This window comes from Tripterygium wilfordii, chromosome 6 (assembly GCF_013401445.1).
Source record: "Tripterygium wilfordii isolate XIE 37 chromosome 6, ASM1340144v1, whole genome shotgun sequence".
Taxonomy (NCBI): domain Eukaryota; kingdom Viridiplantae; phylum Streptophyta; class Magnoliopsida; order Celastrales; family Celastraceae; genus Tripterygium; species Tripterygium wilfordii.
Genome location: NC_052237.1, coordinates 3537764 through 3552074, shown reverse-complemented (window position 1 = coordinate 3552074; position 14311 = coordinate 3537764). Strand labels below are relative to the sequence as shown.

The 14311-nt window shown below is 36.6% G+C and overlaps 2 protein-coding genes across 9 annotated transcripts; both read right to left on the bottom strand.

The window, feature by feature from the left end:
- Positions 1–444: 444 nt before the first annotated feature.
- Positions 445–3932, bottom strand: LOC120000025 (squamosa promoter-binding-like protein 16). 5 transcript variants are annotated; one of them, XM_038847896.1, is made up of 5 exons: positions 3615–3931; positions 3035–3338; positions 2562–2925; positions 1585–1721; positions 445–1241 (listed from the first exon to the last, which is right to left on the bottom strand). In XM_038847896.1, exons 3-5 carry the CDS (start codon positions 2771–2773, stop codon positions 649–651), a joined length of 942 nt encoding a protein of 313 aa, XP_038703824.1. In that variant the 5' UTR covers positions 2774–2925; positions 3035–3338; positions 3615–3931; the 3' UTR covers positions 445–648. The 5 variants fall into 5 exon arrangements, with proteins under 5 accessions (XP_038703824.1, XP_038703826.1, XP_038703821.1 ...); XM_038847898.1 differs by lacking the exon at positions 3035–3338 and having other exon boundaries at positions 2562–2791; positions 3615–3932; XM_038847893.1 differs by having other exon boundaries at positions 2562–3338.
- Positions 3933–5370: 1438 nt separating this feature from the next.
- Positions 5371–14298, bottom strand: LOC120000022 (probable DNA primase large subunit). Of its 4 annotated transcripts, none has more exons than XR_005468564.1 (21): positions 13833–14298; positions 13548–13609; positions 13368–13471; positions 13203–13284; positions 13057–13116; positions 12814–12871; positions 11599–11618; positions 11062–11145; positions 10902–10966; positions 10303–10351; positions 10175–10222; positions 10003–10092; positions 9773–9832; positions 9122–9181; positions 8937–9011; positions 8587–8672; positions 8162–8255; positions 7977–8084; positions 7233–7294; positions 6984–7099; positions 6080–6333 (listed from the first exon to the last, which is right to left on the bottom strand). XR_005468564.1 is itself a non-coding variant. In XM_038847889.1 (20 exons), exons 1-19 carry the CDS (start codon positions 13963–13965, stop codon positions 7277–7279), a joined length of 1356 nt encoding a protein of 451 aa, XP_038703817.1. In that variant the 5' UTR covers positions 13966–14298; the 3' UTR covers positions 5371–5855; positions 7233–7276. The 4 variants fall into 4 exon arrangements, 2 of the variants coding, with proteins under 2 accessions (XP_038703817.1, XP_038703816.1); XR_005468565.1 differs by having other exon boundaries at positions 6984–7036; XM_038847889.1 differs by lacking the exons at positions 6080–6333; positions 6984–7099 and adding an exon at positions 5371–5855.
- Between the last annotated feature and the right edge of the window lie 13 nt (positions 14299–14311).

The following is a 14311-nucleotide window of genomic DNA, read 5'->3' as shown; positions in this document are numbered from 1 at the left end:
TTTGTCTTTTTTTGTTATTCTTAGTCTTAGTGTCTACTTTTCTTGACTTCGGTTTGTAATTTACTAGACTGCTATCGCAGCACTGGGTGTAACTTTGCTATGATAAAATGAATTGTTCGGCTTATACCTTTAAAAAAACAAAACTCCTAATTAATCACAGAAAGTTGTAGTGGCTATTGGCATTCTCTCCTGAAAGATAAGAAGGAAGTACATGATAGCCAATCAATCCCCAATTAATTGTCATCATAAGAAGAGCTCCCATTAGATATGTTAAACATTCCTACCAAGAATCAGACTCAATTAGTCTCTCTTGAGTCAATCCCTCACCAACATACAGAAAGTAGCTTGTAGCATTTGTGCCCACATTGGGTCACCACCATAGGGGTCATCACTAGACCACATGTTCGTCGATATAAAAATGGCTCTATAATTTCTATAAAAAAATGCTATGAAATTTTCCAAGACCATAGATTGCAATAAAATTATTGAAGTTCAGAAGACCAAGAACAGCTCCAGAAATTCCATAGACCTATGGAGCATTAAAAATTCTAATTAAAAGGGGCTAGAAGTTTATTATTTAGGCAACAGCTTCAAAAAACTTGATAGGCTATGAGTAGTCATATTTTATTTCCAAAACGAAAGCATGAACTACTCCCAGATGAAGGAGAGAGTCTGGTGAGAGGCACTTGCAGAAGTTGATCCGTCAGGAACTATCTGAAACATATCCTGGCAATGAAGGTTGGTATCGCTGCCGCTATTGGGTACAATAATCGATCCAAGTGATTCACTGCCAATTCCCAGGCTGTTATACTGCAGGCTTGGAATCAAAGATGACTGAGTTCGGGTAGCCAGCGCAGGCTGCACCATGTGGCTCAAACCAAGATCTGGAGTATCCGTAGGTGGCAGAGGTGATGACAGAAGAGAGAGAGCACAACCAGCATTGATGACTCGGTTTAACCCACCAGAGAACATCTTCTGGCTGCTGCCACTACTACCCAATATGGAATTGGCATCGAAATGCGGTTGACTGAGGGAATTGCTCGGTAGTGTGGAACCATTGCCCTCTAAGAATGGGAACTGCTTTCCTACTTTGTAGCTCTGAGAAAAGGATCCCGGGAAATGGTTGCTGTAAACAAATGCATCGTTCTCAAGTTTGACAGAGCCAGACCAGGCAGAGCTGCTTACAGGACTAGTTGAAAGAAACGGTGCATTGCCAAAATGCAAGTCCCTGGGAGTGAGACCTGCAACATCAAAGTTTTTCATAATTTAATCAGAAAACATTGCACCAAATTAAATCGTTAATTTTTAACAAATAAGCCTAGCATCCTCTTATCATGCGAGATTAAAATTTTCTAATTATCTTCGCATGCTAAGGGTAAATATCAAACAAATGTTCATTTACCATGAAAGCAATGAGTTAGGGAATGGATAAACTCCGCCCATCAACTGACTAATAATAATGAACACGATTTGTGGAGAGGCTGTGGCAATGCTTATGGGCACAAAGGAGAATCTTTTTCCAGTTTATGTGAAGGAAGTTCACATTGACAAGAGAACACAACTTCGTAGAGTAAGAATTCAGACCTTGGTGATTGGTAAATAACCTTCCAGAACTTATGGACAAAGAATCTTGCTGAGGTTTCCTTCGACGCCGATTATGTCCATCAAGGCGTTTTCTGCAACTACGCTTTCCCTCATCAAACTCTCCCAAGGAATGGAACCTAAGATTCAAGGAAAACAGAATAAAGTAAAAGAACCGTACGATTGAGTTACAGCCATCGAAAATGGATGCGACATACAGGGTACATTGGCAAGAAAAACAGAATCATAGTGTTGAAGATTTGAAGTAAACAATATAAATATACACAAATAGAGGATCTTGTATGGGGCCAATTGCCCAGAGCATCCATCAGGGAGCTTAATTGCAGTACCATAATGATAATTTCCTTTAGTACTGCACTATAATTATTACAAAGATGCAGTGAAATCGTAGCATGCTATTTTTATATCACTATTCATGTTAACTTTGCTTCCCCATGCCTTGCAGGTGTAGACAGATGCACACATAGAAGACAACAGAAAATTAGGGATTGTTTTTCTGGCACTTACTTATTGGTGAAGTTGCCCATTCTGACTTACTGTGAAACCCTCTTCTCCCATAATGAATATATCTGACCTCCACAGTCCACAGGAACTTGTGCGAAATCAAATGTGCAATTTTACTCAATAAAGCAGCACTTAATGAACAAGACGCGGAACAAAAGTTCTTGGAGTTAAAAACAATACCGAAGCACTAAGTAGATATCTCGTAGATAAAACACGTTGAAACCCCAAGCAAAGAAAATTACAACCCAAATAATAACACTATGTGTGATATGAGCTTGTGCTAGCACATGTATGTACAGCTTCGAGTACAGAATCTCAACATTTGAAGCAAACCACAAATAAGAAAGAGAAATCCCAGCCAAAATCCATATAAGGATTTTGATCACAACATACGACAAGAAGTAATAAATAATCAACTTCTATGCAGAAAGTAAACAGGATTTATCATTCCTTACCTGCTGCACTGCTGACAAAATCTTTGTTCTTGACCCTTAATCGTAACCGTAGGAGTCTTAGAGTGAACTTCACATACTTTGTGTCGCCTGTGATAGTCCCTGCATTTGCTAAGGTCTGAAGTGCATCCATCGACCAAGCAAGAAGAGACCTGGGTTGCGCTATTTGTTGTTCGAGCTCTCTTCAATGAACCAGATGACGATGATGACTCCATCAAGGAGTCTCCAAGACCCTTTGAGCAATGTGAGAAATGCTTAGTTCTTTAGATTCATCAAATTAGACTAATTTCAAAAGAGTCACGAAACTATAGCCCATAGAACATTTTCCTTTTGCAATTATCCTTCAATACTTCTCCAACTGATCCACCTAGACAATCATTTCCAGTCAAAAAAGATCAAACAATAACCAGTGGTCACATATTGGGACATTGAATCTTCAATTTCTTCCAAAACAAACACAACAGATGAACAATTACTTCCAATTAGGCAGGGGATGGGAAGCAAGACCACTTGAGCTAGTGCCTAGTACTGCTCCTAAACTTCACATACAATGAAACAGAATCTTTCATGTTTCAATATAAACCTGAATTATTGAAGAGAAACCATGAACTTCTTTTTCAAGTTACATGACAAAGAAATTAAGAAATTGGGCAAGAAAGATAAGACCTAAAGGCCTTCACAGTAAAGCGCAACATTATTGCCATTCAAACGATGGATTGATGTCACATCACCAGAGTGTCAGCAATCTCATCCCAGCCACACGTGTAGTTTCAAAGATATCTTTTCTCAGGGAAAAAAAAAAAGCATTCACCATTATTTTCCCTCAACAACCATTTGAATATTAAACTCTCGATTATAAAACAAATACATAGTTGGGTTAACGGGTCAAAAATGGACAGGAAAGGACTAATTAATTTCTGAAAATAAGATTAAAGGTACAGGCTGATTTGTTTCCCAGTTTCAGTACAACTGTTGTGTCTGAAGCTGCTTTGTTAGACAAAAATGGTTTCCGATCCAAAAAACACAGAAATTTCAACAAAACTAAGAAATGGGTACCTGAGAGAACCCTCAGAAAGCGAAATTGCCAGTTCTGGTTCACCTCCAGCAGCAAAAACACCTTAAAAATGAGGCGGGACGAAACTGCAAGCCGAGCAATGGAAGATAAAGACTAGGAAGAGCTGAATAGCACAACAACACAAGACACATAACAGAAAAGAGGAGGAGGAGGAGGGGAAAGACTAATCTAGAGCTGTCCGCCAAGCCATTAATTGCCTGACAAGGATAACATTGGAAAAGTACATAGAGCTAGCGAGTGTGAGAGACTGAGATAAAAAGGCCAAAGAAAACGACGACTAGGGTGTTGTTTTTTTTTTTTTGTCAGACTAGGGTGTTGTTATTAACTTATTGAGAGGGGTTAATATCATTTTTGGACATGGAAATATAATTAGGATTTTAATTTATATATCATTGTTTAAAATATTTTAATTTAATTATCTAATAATAAAATTATTTTTTGGATAAATTTTTTTATTTTAAAGTAATCAAATTACATATGTGATAATCAATATTTAAACAGTTAATATATCACATCTATAGTTTGATTATCTTAAAATGAAAAAATCTATCCAAAAGATCAAATTAAAATAATTTTATTACTGGATAATTAAATTAAAACATTTTAAACAATAATATGTAAATTAAAACACTGATTATCTTTTTGATATGTAAAATTGATATTAACCCTGAGAGCATATTATTGGGAGGATAATGTTCGTCAACTAATGAAAGCGTGTTCGTATTTTCATAAATGTGAGAGAGAGAGAGAGAGAGAGAGAGCAAAAATGGAAAAAAGAAGTGAAGCAGAGCATGTAGAGAAGGAAATGGTCTCCTCCAAGTCTCCTCCCCCTTTCACTTTTTCAGTCTTGAGAGAGATACTGAGATGAGAGCAAAAAAAAAAAAAAAAAAACACAAAAAACAAAAACCAATTAATTAAAACGCGTGGCAAGGAAAGGGACAGGGTGTAGTTTGCACTTTCTACTTTTTCTTACAAGTGAGTGAGAGAGAGAGAGAGAGTGTGTGTTGTGTGTTTAAGACAGAGGAGAAAGAAAAGTACCAATTGGCCATTGAATTCCTCGTGTTTCACATTCCATAATGTTTCCCTTTGTTGTTTGTTTTCTCGAGACTTGAGAGAGAGGGAGATGGCTTTCTTTTAATCACTTCTAATCCGTTGGATTTTTTACCCTACCAATCCAAAGGTTGATTTTCTCTTTCGATTAATAATTTATTTTCCCACGCCTTAATTAAGAAATGATACTACTATTCTATTACTCGGAGATGCTTTATCTATCACCTGATTAATTTTGCTAAGCAGAATATTAGAACAAGAATGTTCCCAAAATTGTTGCTGAAACTAATAAAGAAATTCACTTTAGTTCAGTTTTCAACTTAGCATTCCCTAATCTATGGAGTTGAAAAAAATGTCTCTTTCGAACAATAGACACCAACCAACCAAACACCCTAATCTTTTTTTTAAATGTTTAAATCAATTACTATCTTAGTTACGGGCTCAACCCTGTACCCTAAACTCGTAGCGATCCATAAAACCTCGGATCAAATAATATCAAAATCTCATGAGAGTTAAACTTGCGACTCTCCACATTTGTTAAGAATCTCATATCATTTGGGTCTTGGTCAACCAAGTTGTTTATAAAGTCAAGTCCACCCCTTACATAACACGACTTTTTTTCCTTTGGACTCAAAGTACCATTAAATGAGTGAAGACCCAAGGAAAACAAAACCATACAAATCCAATATGCACACGAGAATCAAATAACCCAAAACGGACATTTAAAATAGAAACATGAAATGGGCAAAACCCTGTTTAACAGACCTCACTATATGAAATAAATTATCATTAAATGAGTGAAGATCCAAAGAAAAACAAAGCCATACGAATCCAATATGCACACGAGAATCAAATAACCCAAAACGGACATTTAAAATAGAAACATGAAATGGGCAAAACCCTGTTTAACAGACCCCACAATATGTAATAAATTGGTGTTTTTTTTTAACTCCTTTTTCCCTAGCACAGGGCACACCCCTTTGCTAGAGTAGATTTGTGCACCTTCCACGTAGATTGGACCACCACAATCAATAAAATAAACAAGGCCAAAGGTGACGATGGTCCCGTACTTTCTACTTGAGGGAGTTCAATTTAAACACCACGTCTTAACAAAGTTGCTGTGTTTTGATTGCAACCATTCTTCACTCTTCCCACAAGTCATAAAGCAGGACCTGAATGAAACTCATATAATATTCCCATTCGCACTTTAGCCTACTTTTCACTTAATAAACAAATATTAAAAAAACAAGAAAAATGGTTGCTTTAAGCATACTATAGAGATAACTAACTGGATAAAACCAGACTCCAGACTGAATACCTCGATTCTCTGATATCAAAGGAGGTTCCCACCATTACTCAACTTTATATTATTGCCAATTCATTTATAGTAGCTTCATTAGGATATTAAAATCATTTAATATTAGTTTCAAGCTGATGTTTTACACTGACAACTTTACTATATTCAAGCTTTAAGGATTTCTGCAATACACAAATCAGAAATCCTCACCGACTTCCGCCGATCACTTGAGTTTGTTTTAAGTATATAACTCACGATCAACCAAATGTCATGCATCTATTAATTAACACAAAAGGCTATGCTTTTCTTATGTACAACTGCACATGAATGATTGCATGCTCCAATGTGCTCACCTGAACAAAGAAAAATTGAATATGTAAACGCAATTAGTAAGGTATCCACATACTAGTCTTTTCACTCATCGCTCGGATATGTGATTTTCTTCTCATCCCTTCCATAATTACCATAGTAATACTTGTAGTAAAGATGAAAGGACAAATAAATAGGCCAAGTTCCCAATGTGGCCCCAGGTTCCCTAAAGTCGTCCAATTTATCTTTGTAACACCATAAGCCTTGCAGAAAGGGGATAGCAAACCCTTTCTGGTACATATAAGAACTGCTTCTCTTAATGTAAATTAATGCTTCTTTGCAACTTTGGGTACAACTATAAACAACTCATCACCCATCACCCCAACTAATCAAACCAAATTCCCTAAATGAATCCATTTTCAGAACAAAAGATTCTCTCTTTAGATTCCTATAAGGGTTTACTAAGTAATAAATTCTCCAGCCAGCAAACCAAACTTCTTGGATGAATAAGCGCGTGGGCAACCACCAATGCGCTGTCTATGTCCAATTCGTGGATGCTTAAGCATGAAGATGACACTTGCAAACTGACTCAAATGGACCCCACACAAACTTTTTAAAGGCAGAAAAATCAAACCGTAGCAAGCAAAACAAAAATGATAAAGTAGAAGACTGTGGGGCCTTATCTTTAACGCACCGGTATGACAAAGACATCAACTTAACTACTTCAACTGGTGGAGATGTTAGCATCTTTTGCATGAAAAATAATTCAGAACAACAACATCAACAGCTAGGATTGATTGAACGAAACATCTGGATAACATTGTTAAATAAATTCAGTTCAGCTTACTTCTCAATTAATTACCCGGCATCGTTCTTACTATGATTAAAATGAACATACTATATCAATATGAACAAACTTTGAAAGAGAACCGATTATACAAACCTGGAAGGGGCCACAATATTTTATTACTCGATGCCCAAAAGCTCTTACTTTGAAGGATTGTTCTGCAAGAGAAAAAAGTTTGTTCAAAACATTAAACATGTATATTTTGGATTGGGAAACAGATACGAAAACTCCTAAGCTAATGTCATCCAATATTTTCTGTAGAAGGCTCTAGGCCAGAGAGAGCTGTTCAAGCTTGGGCTAATTGTTTCCTAGGATATGAACCCAGTCTAACCTAGCAACACCTAGAAACACATGTTCAATCTTCTTCTTTTTTGTCCTTTTTGATGCTAGTCTTCACACTTCAAAGAATATGCAACCTCTGAAATTAAAAAAATATTTTAAAACAAATCAAGTATCTAATGTCCTTGGAAGTATTTAGAAAAGAGGACAAAAGATCTAATCATTGAAATATACAGCTTCGCTACATGCACAAAAAAGTTTGGAGACTTGATCCTTTCACATACCTCTACTATATGGCTTTGTTTCAGCAATTGAAACAAGTGAATTTTTTCTATATGTAGTCTTTTTGAAATTTTTTCTATATGTAGTCTTTTTGATGGGTGAAAGAGGTTGGGATTTAGACGCTTGCCTTCATGGGTTAGGTGGTGAGGTTCTGTCATTTACACTGTCGTCATAACACAAAACACAAGTAATATACCAGCTTCAATTTTTTTAAGTGCAAATTGTAAAGTCATCCTTTGAGGCTTACAGTTGCATCAAACATATATACTATGCATTTACCTTTGATTGCAGTATCTGTTGGCTATCACTGAAGTACTGATTTGGATGGTTAATTCCAGTATCACATGATGCTCCATGAACAGCTTCAAATGTTAAGGTGCAAGCCAACTGAACATATATTACACATCCACATAATGCCCGAAAAAAAAAATAAAGAGATAAATAAATAAATAATCATCTATGACCTGATAATGTCTGTTTCGGACTTTATCCATTACATCCTCAACTGCACGACTAGCTAGTCCCATTTTGCCAAGTGCAGCCCTTAAGTTTTCCTCACTGCCATGTAAATAGACAGGCCAGAAAAAGGAAGAAAATAGACAGCAAAAGCATTTGTCAGACTTGTAGGCAATAAGCCAATATTTTGAATTACTATCATGTAAATAAGCTAACTTCAAATATATGTTATGCGGTTATTGGACCAATTCCATTCGTAATCATTGTCGACTCTCTACTAGACTTCTTGCATGATGATTGATGAGGGAAGGAAAAAGGCAGAACCCTATTACCAAGTCATCTATGTGCATGTGTCATGCATATTAGGCTATTAGCAATAACATTCTGCCTAAATGAGTGACCTAAGAATTGCGAGAGCCAGAGTAGGAGTAACCTGAAATGACGATATGGACAGCCATGATGATCTCCGACACCAGGAGTCAATGCAATTACCTTTTGACATGAGTATGGTGTATAATCCTGCAATATCATAAATAAGGAGCTATGGATTAGACAAACACAAACATGCTGCTGAAAGGACATTCTACGTTCCTGAAACCCTTTCTTAGAAAAAAGGTAAGACCACATTGTTGCTGTTAGTATTTGCCAAACTTCATTAATAGCCTCCTTGGTTCCTAGTTCCTACTATTCGGAATTGAGTTATGATCTAACACTAAGGAGCATCATAGCAAATGTAACATACATATAAGTAGTAATTCTAATAGTATAAGATTGACATCTTACTATTCTCTTTCCTTCTCTTCCATAATTATGTCGTATGTTGTATGCATATTCCTTGTCGAACCTCTCTGCCCCAACCTATAACAGGCATGTTAAGAATAAAAAGTAAATACATTCTAAAAAGTTAATTAATGAAATACATCAACAACATTACAATTTTAGTGTCCATTTGTTCAACCAATACTTACCTTTTGGGAGAACTCTGCTCTCCAAAATTCAAGGGCATCATCCAGTTTCAACCCAACACCCTGCAAAAGTAATAGAAAGAGAGGAAAAAAAACATTTCAACGTCCACTTAGAAGTTAAGTGAAAAAAACACAAGTTCACTAAGATTCCACAGCAGCTGCAGGATTCATGAGGGGCAAATACACATAGCTTTCTCCTGCATTGCTAGAGGCATCATTGGTTTGCGCCAATAATACAAAGATTGCGGTTAAGCAACTTTACCTCCACACTAAGGTTCAGCCTTATAACAGATACATAAAAACTTATGAATACAAGCTAGGACAAAAAAAAAATCAAATCAAATCATAGGAAAAAAGAACAGTTCTTGGAACACAAGAAGGCAGAAAGTTAAAACAATGACATGTAGGTTACATACATTAAAAAACAAAACAAAACAAAACAAAACAAAACAAAACAAAAAACACTTGGATGCATGTCATCAGCAAGGAAAACTCACAACTTATGGAACTGCATGTCTGAAATGTCTAGTACCACATGCCAGGACATGACCAGCATGAAGAAACATGTCCATGTCTCATGCATACCTCACTGACATATCAAATTTGTAGTAACAAAGAACTCTCCAATTATACAAGGTGGCAGTGGAGCACTACCTTGAGAAAGAGACCTAATTGCATCCTCCCCCCATGCTTCAAATGGTGATCATCTCTCAGCTGCAGATGGCATAAAGCCAATAATGAGAAGGATAATGTGAAACAACATATGAATGAGGGAAGTAGAAGTTTATGTAATATAAGAGTTAAAGAGGGGAGAAGACTTAATGCATAAGCTAATTTTAAAAACGAAAAAATCACAAAGTCACACTTATTTAAGTAATACTTGCCTTTTCAAATAGGTGGCGCATGCAGAGAGGAAATGAACTTTTAGCTACTCGGTCAATGTCCTTAATTGATATCTCCGCAAATTCTTTTGGCTGAAGAAGTGTTGCCAGATTTACAACATTCAATTTTAACATTTCACAAAGTCTTAAGAAGGCATAGACCAAACTAAAGTACCTGAGAATAGTCAGGACCCAGATAGCTCATGCATAGCACTTCCACGATCTAGTAAGTAACCAGAAAAAACTATAAGGGCCTAAAAACCAACAGATTAATTTGGACACTTCCAGTGATTGAATACATACAGGAGCCAACCGGTCCTTCTCTTCTTCTCTTATAGTAGATGTCCATTTTCTACAAGCCAAATTACAAAGAGTTTAGAGCTCTGTACAAACTACATAATAATGTAGAATAAGAACCAACAATAGGGATTTGTGCAGCTACAGACAGATGAACCAGTTTTTCCATAGAACCACAGGATGTGCTTATACCAGCAAGATACTCTCCATTTGAGAGAGGAAATAAAGAGCATGTTTTGGCTTCTCAAAGATAAGATCAGGTAAAGCCTCACTGCTATTAGTTTCCGCAGCCCCTCCACCCAGTAAAGAAGCATGAATTTAGGTACCCAAGTTTTCACTAATTTGTTAGATTTGATGATTTCAGATGGAAAGCTGAAAGCTCTCATTTCCAAGTAAGCATTGGGCATAGAACAAAACTTATGTACTCCATTGCAACGAAAATACAGATCTTGGTTAAGACAAACTATCTATTAGCCAGCAGGCTTTAACAGGCAGAAGCAGCAACACTCTACAGTGAAATTATATATTTGTAAGTGGCCTTGGAAATCAGTTATGTAAAAAAGAAAAAAGCTAGACTGCTGGAGTATCAAATAATCATCAATAACCTGTTAGTCAGAACGAGTGCCTTTGACAGAAGACTACGAAATTGAGTGACAACAAGGGAAACCACCTACAAGATGAAAGGCTTACTAAAATTAATTAGCTTTGTGATATATGTAACTTTATGAGGCAAGTTCGAAGATTAGCAGGAATCGTTGATGTCACCTGATTCATAGCAACATAAGCATACCCCTTCTGGATAAAAACTCTACGACCAGCAACTAGCTCTGGGACTTCATCAAATGGTACCTTCATCAGAGCACGGGAAACCAGATAAGTTGAAAATATATGTTCATGGATTCAACCCTTATTACCAACATTGGATGAGTTGCATGGCAAAGAAAAAAATATAAGTTCCAGCCCAGACGCACACATTACCTCCAAATAAAAATTGATAGATATCATATCACCAAGTAAGATCATTATTACTCAAACTTATTTGACGATGAACATCAAACGTAGCAATACTCCAGCCACCCTAAACCAACCCAGGGTCAATGGGTAGCGCACTGAATTTAGCCTAAAAATTTGAATAAAATGAACTATATGTCAAAGCATAAACTTGAGACCCCCACCCTAACATCACCATAGGAAAACTTCCTTTCATGCTCTTCTTCCAATAGAATCATCCCGAAATGTAATAAGTATATACTGCAACAGCCCTTCAGATACACAAGTAATTATCGACGGGGTTAAACAAACCTTGTAGAATATGGCATCAGCTGCAAAAGAAAGGGGAAACAAGATAGAGATAGAATGTCAGAGTCTATGCAACAATGAACAAGAGAAGAAAAAGGAAGGGAAAAAAAAACACTCTTAATTAATATGCTGTGGTCTAATTGTGCAGAAGAATTACTTCACTTAAGGAGATGGAAAATAAATTTCTAAGATGCAAAATTTCTTGGCAAATATGCTGAGGTGAATTGTGGATAGGCATAGATGGTAAGATATTTATTAACCTCAGAACCTAATTCCCAAAGTAGCTACGAAGCAGATTTCATTAATAGGCATTTGAAGTAATGATATAACACACTTCAAGGGGACAGTGAAAGACCAAGTGAAGCTAGAGCAAGTGAAATAGGGGTACCAAGTAAGTCTAGCCAAGAAAACCAACAAGAAAAAATAGCGTACAACAACTATAAGTGCTTAATTTCCAAAATGCAATATAAAGGAAAATTAATTCCATGTTTTTGTATTGTAGCTAGAGACAAAAAAATAAAAACGAAACTTCCAAATTTATTATTGCTAACTAATGTCAAACCTTTTTCATAAATCTTGATTAATTCATTCAACTTGAAGATTTAGCATAATTTATTGTCATTCTGAAACAAGTGTATACAAGATATACATCATAAACATGGAAGGACCCCATCTATTCTCTCTTGAAAAAAAAAAGGAAGCATTCCATCCACATTAAACTACCAAAGAACTCGAACAAACTTTATTCTAATTCCTTGCAGCCATCAACTCATAGGACATTGTGATGATAGATTAAAGCACGATCCAAAGAATTTGTTCACAACTGTAACAGATCCAATCTTTTTAGCTTACTATCCAAGCCATATCTAAGACGTGGCAATAAAATTATACTAGATTGAATGATGATGAACCAGAAGTAGTATCTTTTAAAAATTGAAAGTAAGAAAGAGGCAAGATGGAAGGACCCACATGCTATCCTGTTAATTCTTTCAATGTTTTGGTAATGCATCTAATAGTATGACCACCAACACATTCCAAATACCGAAAAATAGAAGATATTTTTGGAACTAAGTGGCAATGCAAGTTTGAAACCTGCTACATTATGATACAAGTATATCAGTTCCAGTAGCACCTCAAAGAAGTTCATTTTAAATATTCCCAGTTCATTATCTCTAATTTGAAGATAAAGAGGCAGAAGAATGAAGAATCTGCTCTTACCTGTTGGCAAAGACGGACAAATGGAACGTGCAACCTGGCCCAACTTGTCCTTTATGCTCTGTAATTAAAATTAGATCACCATGTTAAAAAAAATTTACTTTGGCTGCCCCAAAATAATTATGCACTATATCTCCCACACTAAAATATGAAGAAACGTGTAAGAAACTTGAGCACAACCCCATCATCTTGATACAGTAATTGTGTTTATCTACACAAAAGATTAAACAAATTGAATACAATCACCTCATATTCTGAAGTGCTAACTGTCTTGTACGGAAGGTCAAACTCTGCCATTAGAGCCCTCTGAAAAATGTCAATATCCGATCATCGTATCTGCCTGAATACACACATACTTATGTAGTAAGCAACACGTCTAAAACAATACTCACCTGAGCATCAGAGCTTTCCAGCTTAAAACGATTGCGGAAGAGCGAAGTCTCCATTGAAAGAAACCATTTCCTAAGCTCCTCCCTGATGCATCAAACATAATCAGAAGCAGGTGAGCATGAAATTATAATCAGATCAGAGTCGAACTGAGCAAAAACTTGGCTTACGTTCTACAATACACAAGACGGAGAACAAAATGTGATATTATATCCTTGTTGACAACCTCAGATGCCAGCGGATGCCTCATATTTGTTCTCCAAAGGTCAGTAACCTGGGCAACACAAGAAAATTGAGAGAAACTACAATAGAAAGGGAAAACGATAAGAGGCACATAATTTCTCCATTACCAATTTCTCCATTTCTTCAGGTTTCTTTCCTCTGGAGAGACCATCAGAAATCCCTTTAAGAACTGCAACAAAGATAAACAATCGCTAAATTACATGACCCGAATGCCCTAAAAATCTCATCTGCTAGTGAAACATATAAGAGTCATGGAGAAGCGAGCGATGACAAAGGCAGATTAAGAAAATTGACGATCAATGAATTAGGGCAGAAGAAATAGGGGAAAAAAACAAAGATAAAACAACAAGAAAGAAAAACGGAAAACAGAAGCCGAAACCGAATAGAGATACCCCGGAGACGATCCATGGCGAAGAGCTCAAAATCTTCAAGCCTAACTTCGAGAGGAGGAGCGGAACGGTAGAGAGGGAGAGTTGAAACTACGTCGTTCGAAGGAGCTTTCCATCGATATCCGACAATCTCCATTCTTGATTTCTCCTCTTTTTTCTCTCTTCTAAAGAGTAAAGAGTCTCGAGAGGTGAACTTCGTTGCTCAATTAGATAATCTCATACTTAATTTTCAGCTTTGTATCTGAGAAAGCGCGCCAAAACGTAAGATTGGCGGGAAACAATTCGTGACGGCGTCATTAGCCTTACCCGGTTACTCGGACAGGTCGAGAGAGAGAAATATTTCTGTCGAGTTCTGGATTTGATGGACGGCTCCAAGCGGCGGTGATTGGGTTTATGCCAATTGCCAAGAAATTGACGGTTGAACGACAATAGGATCCAAGAAAATAAACATTGAAGGGAGATTAATCAAGTGGTAGGATTTC

What these genes read in the sequence shown, in the direction of transcription:
- LOC120000025 (XM_038847898.1), bottom strand. Translation starts at nt 2,773, where the DNA reads ATGGAGTCATCATCGTCATCTGGTTCATTGAAGAGAGCTCGAACAACA. An exon ending in TTTTGTCAGCAGTGCAGCAG is followed by an intron (nt 1,722 to 2,561) that starts GTAAGGAATGAT and finishes CTTGAATCTTAG; the next exon opens with GTTCCATTCCTTGGGAGAGT. An exon ending in GTTATTTACCAATCACCAAG is followed by an intron (nt 1,242 to 1,584) that starts GTCTGAATTCTT and finishes TTGATGTTGCAG; the next exon opens with GTCTCACTCCCAGGGACTTG.
- LOC120000022 (XM_038847889.1), bottom strand. Translation starts at nt 13,965, where the DNA reads ATGGAGATTGTCGGATATCGATGGAAAGCTCCTTCGAACGACGTAGTT. An exon ending in AGAAGGACCGGTTGGCTCCT is followed by an intron (nt 10,223 to 10,302) that starts GTATGTATTCAA and finishes GTTACTTACTAG; the next exon opens with ATCGTGGAAGTGCTATGCAT. An exon ending in GAGCAGAGTTCTCCCAAAAG is followed by an intron (nt 9,012 to 9,121) that starts GTAAGTATTGGT and finishes TGCCTGTTATAG; the next exon opens with GTTGGGGCAGAGAGGTTCGA.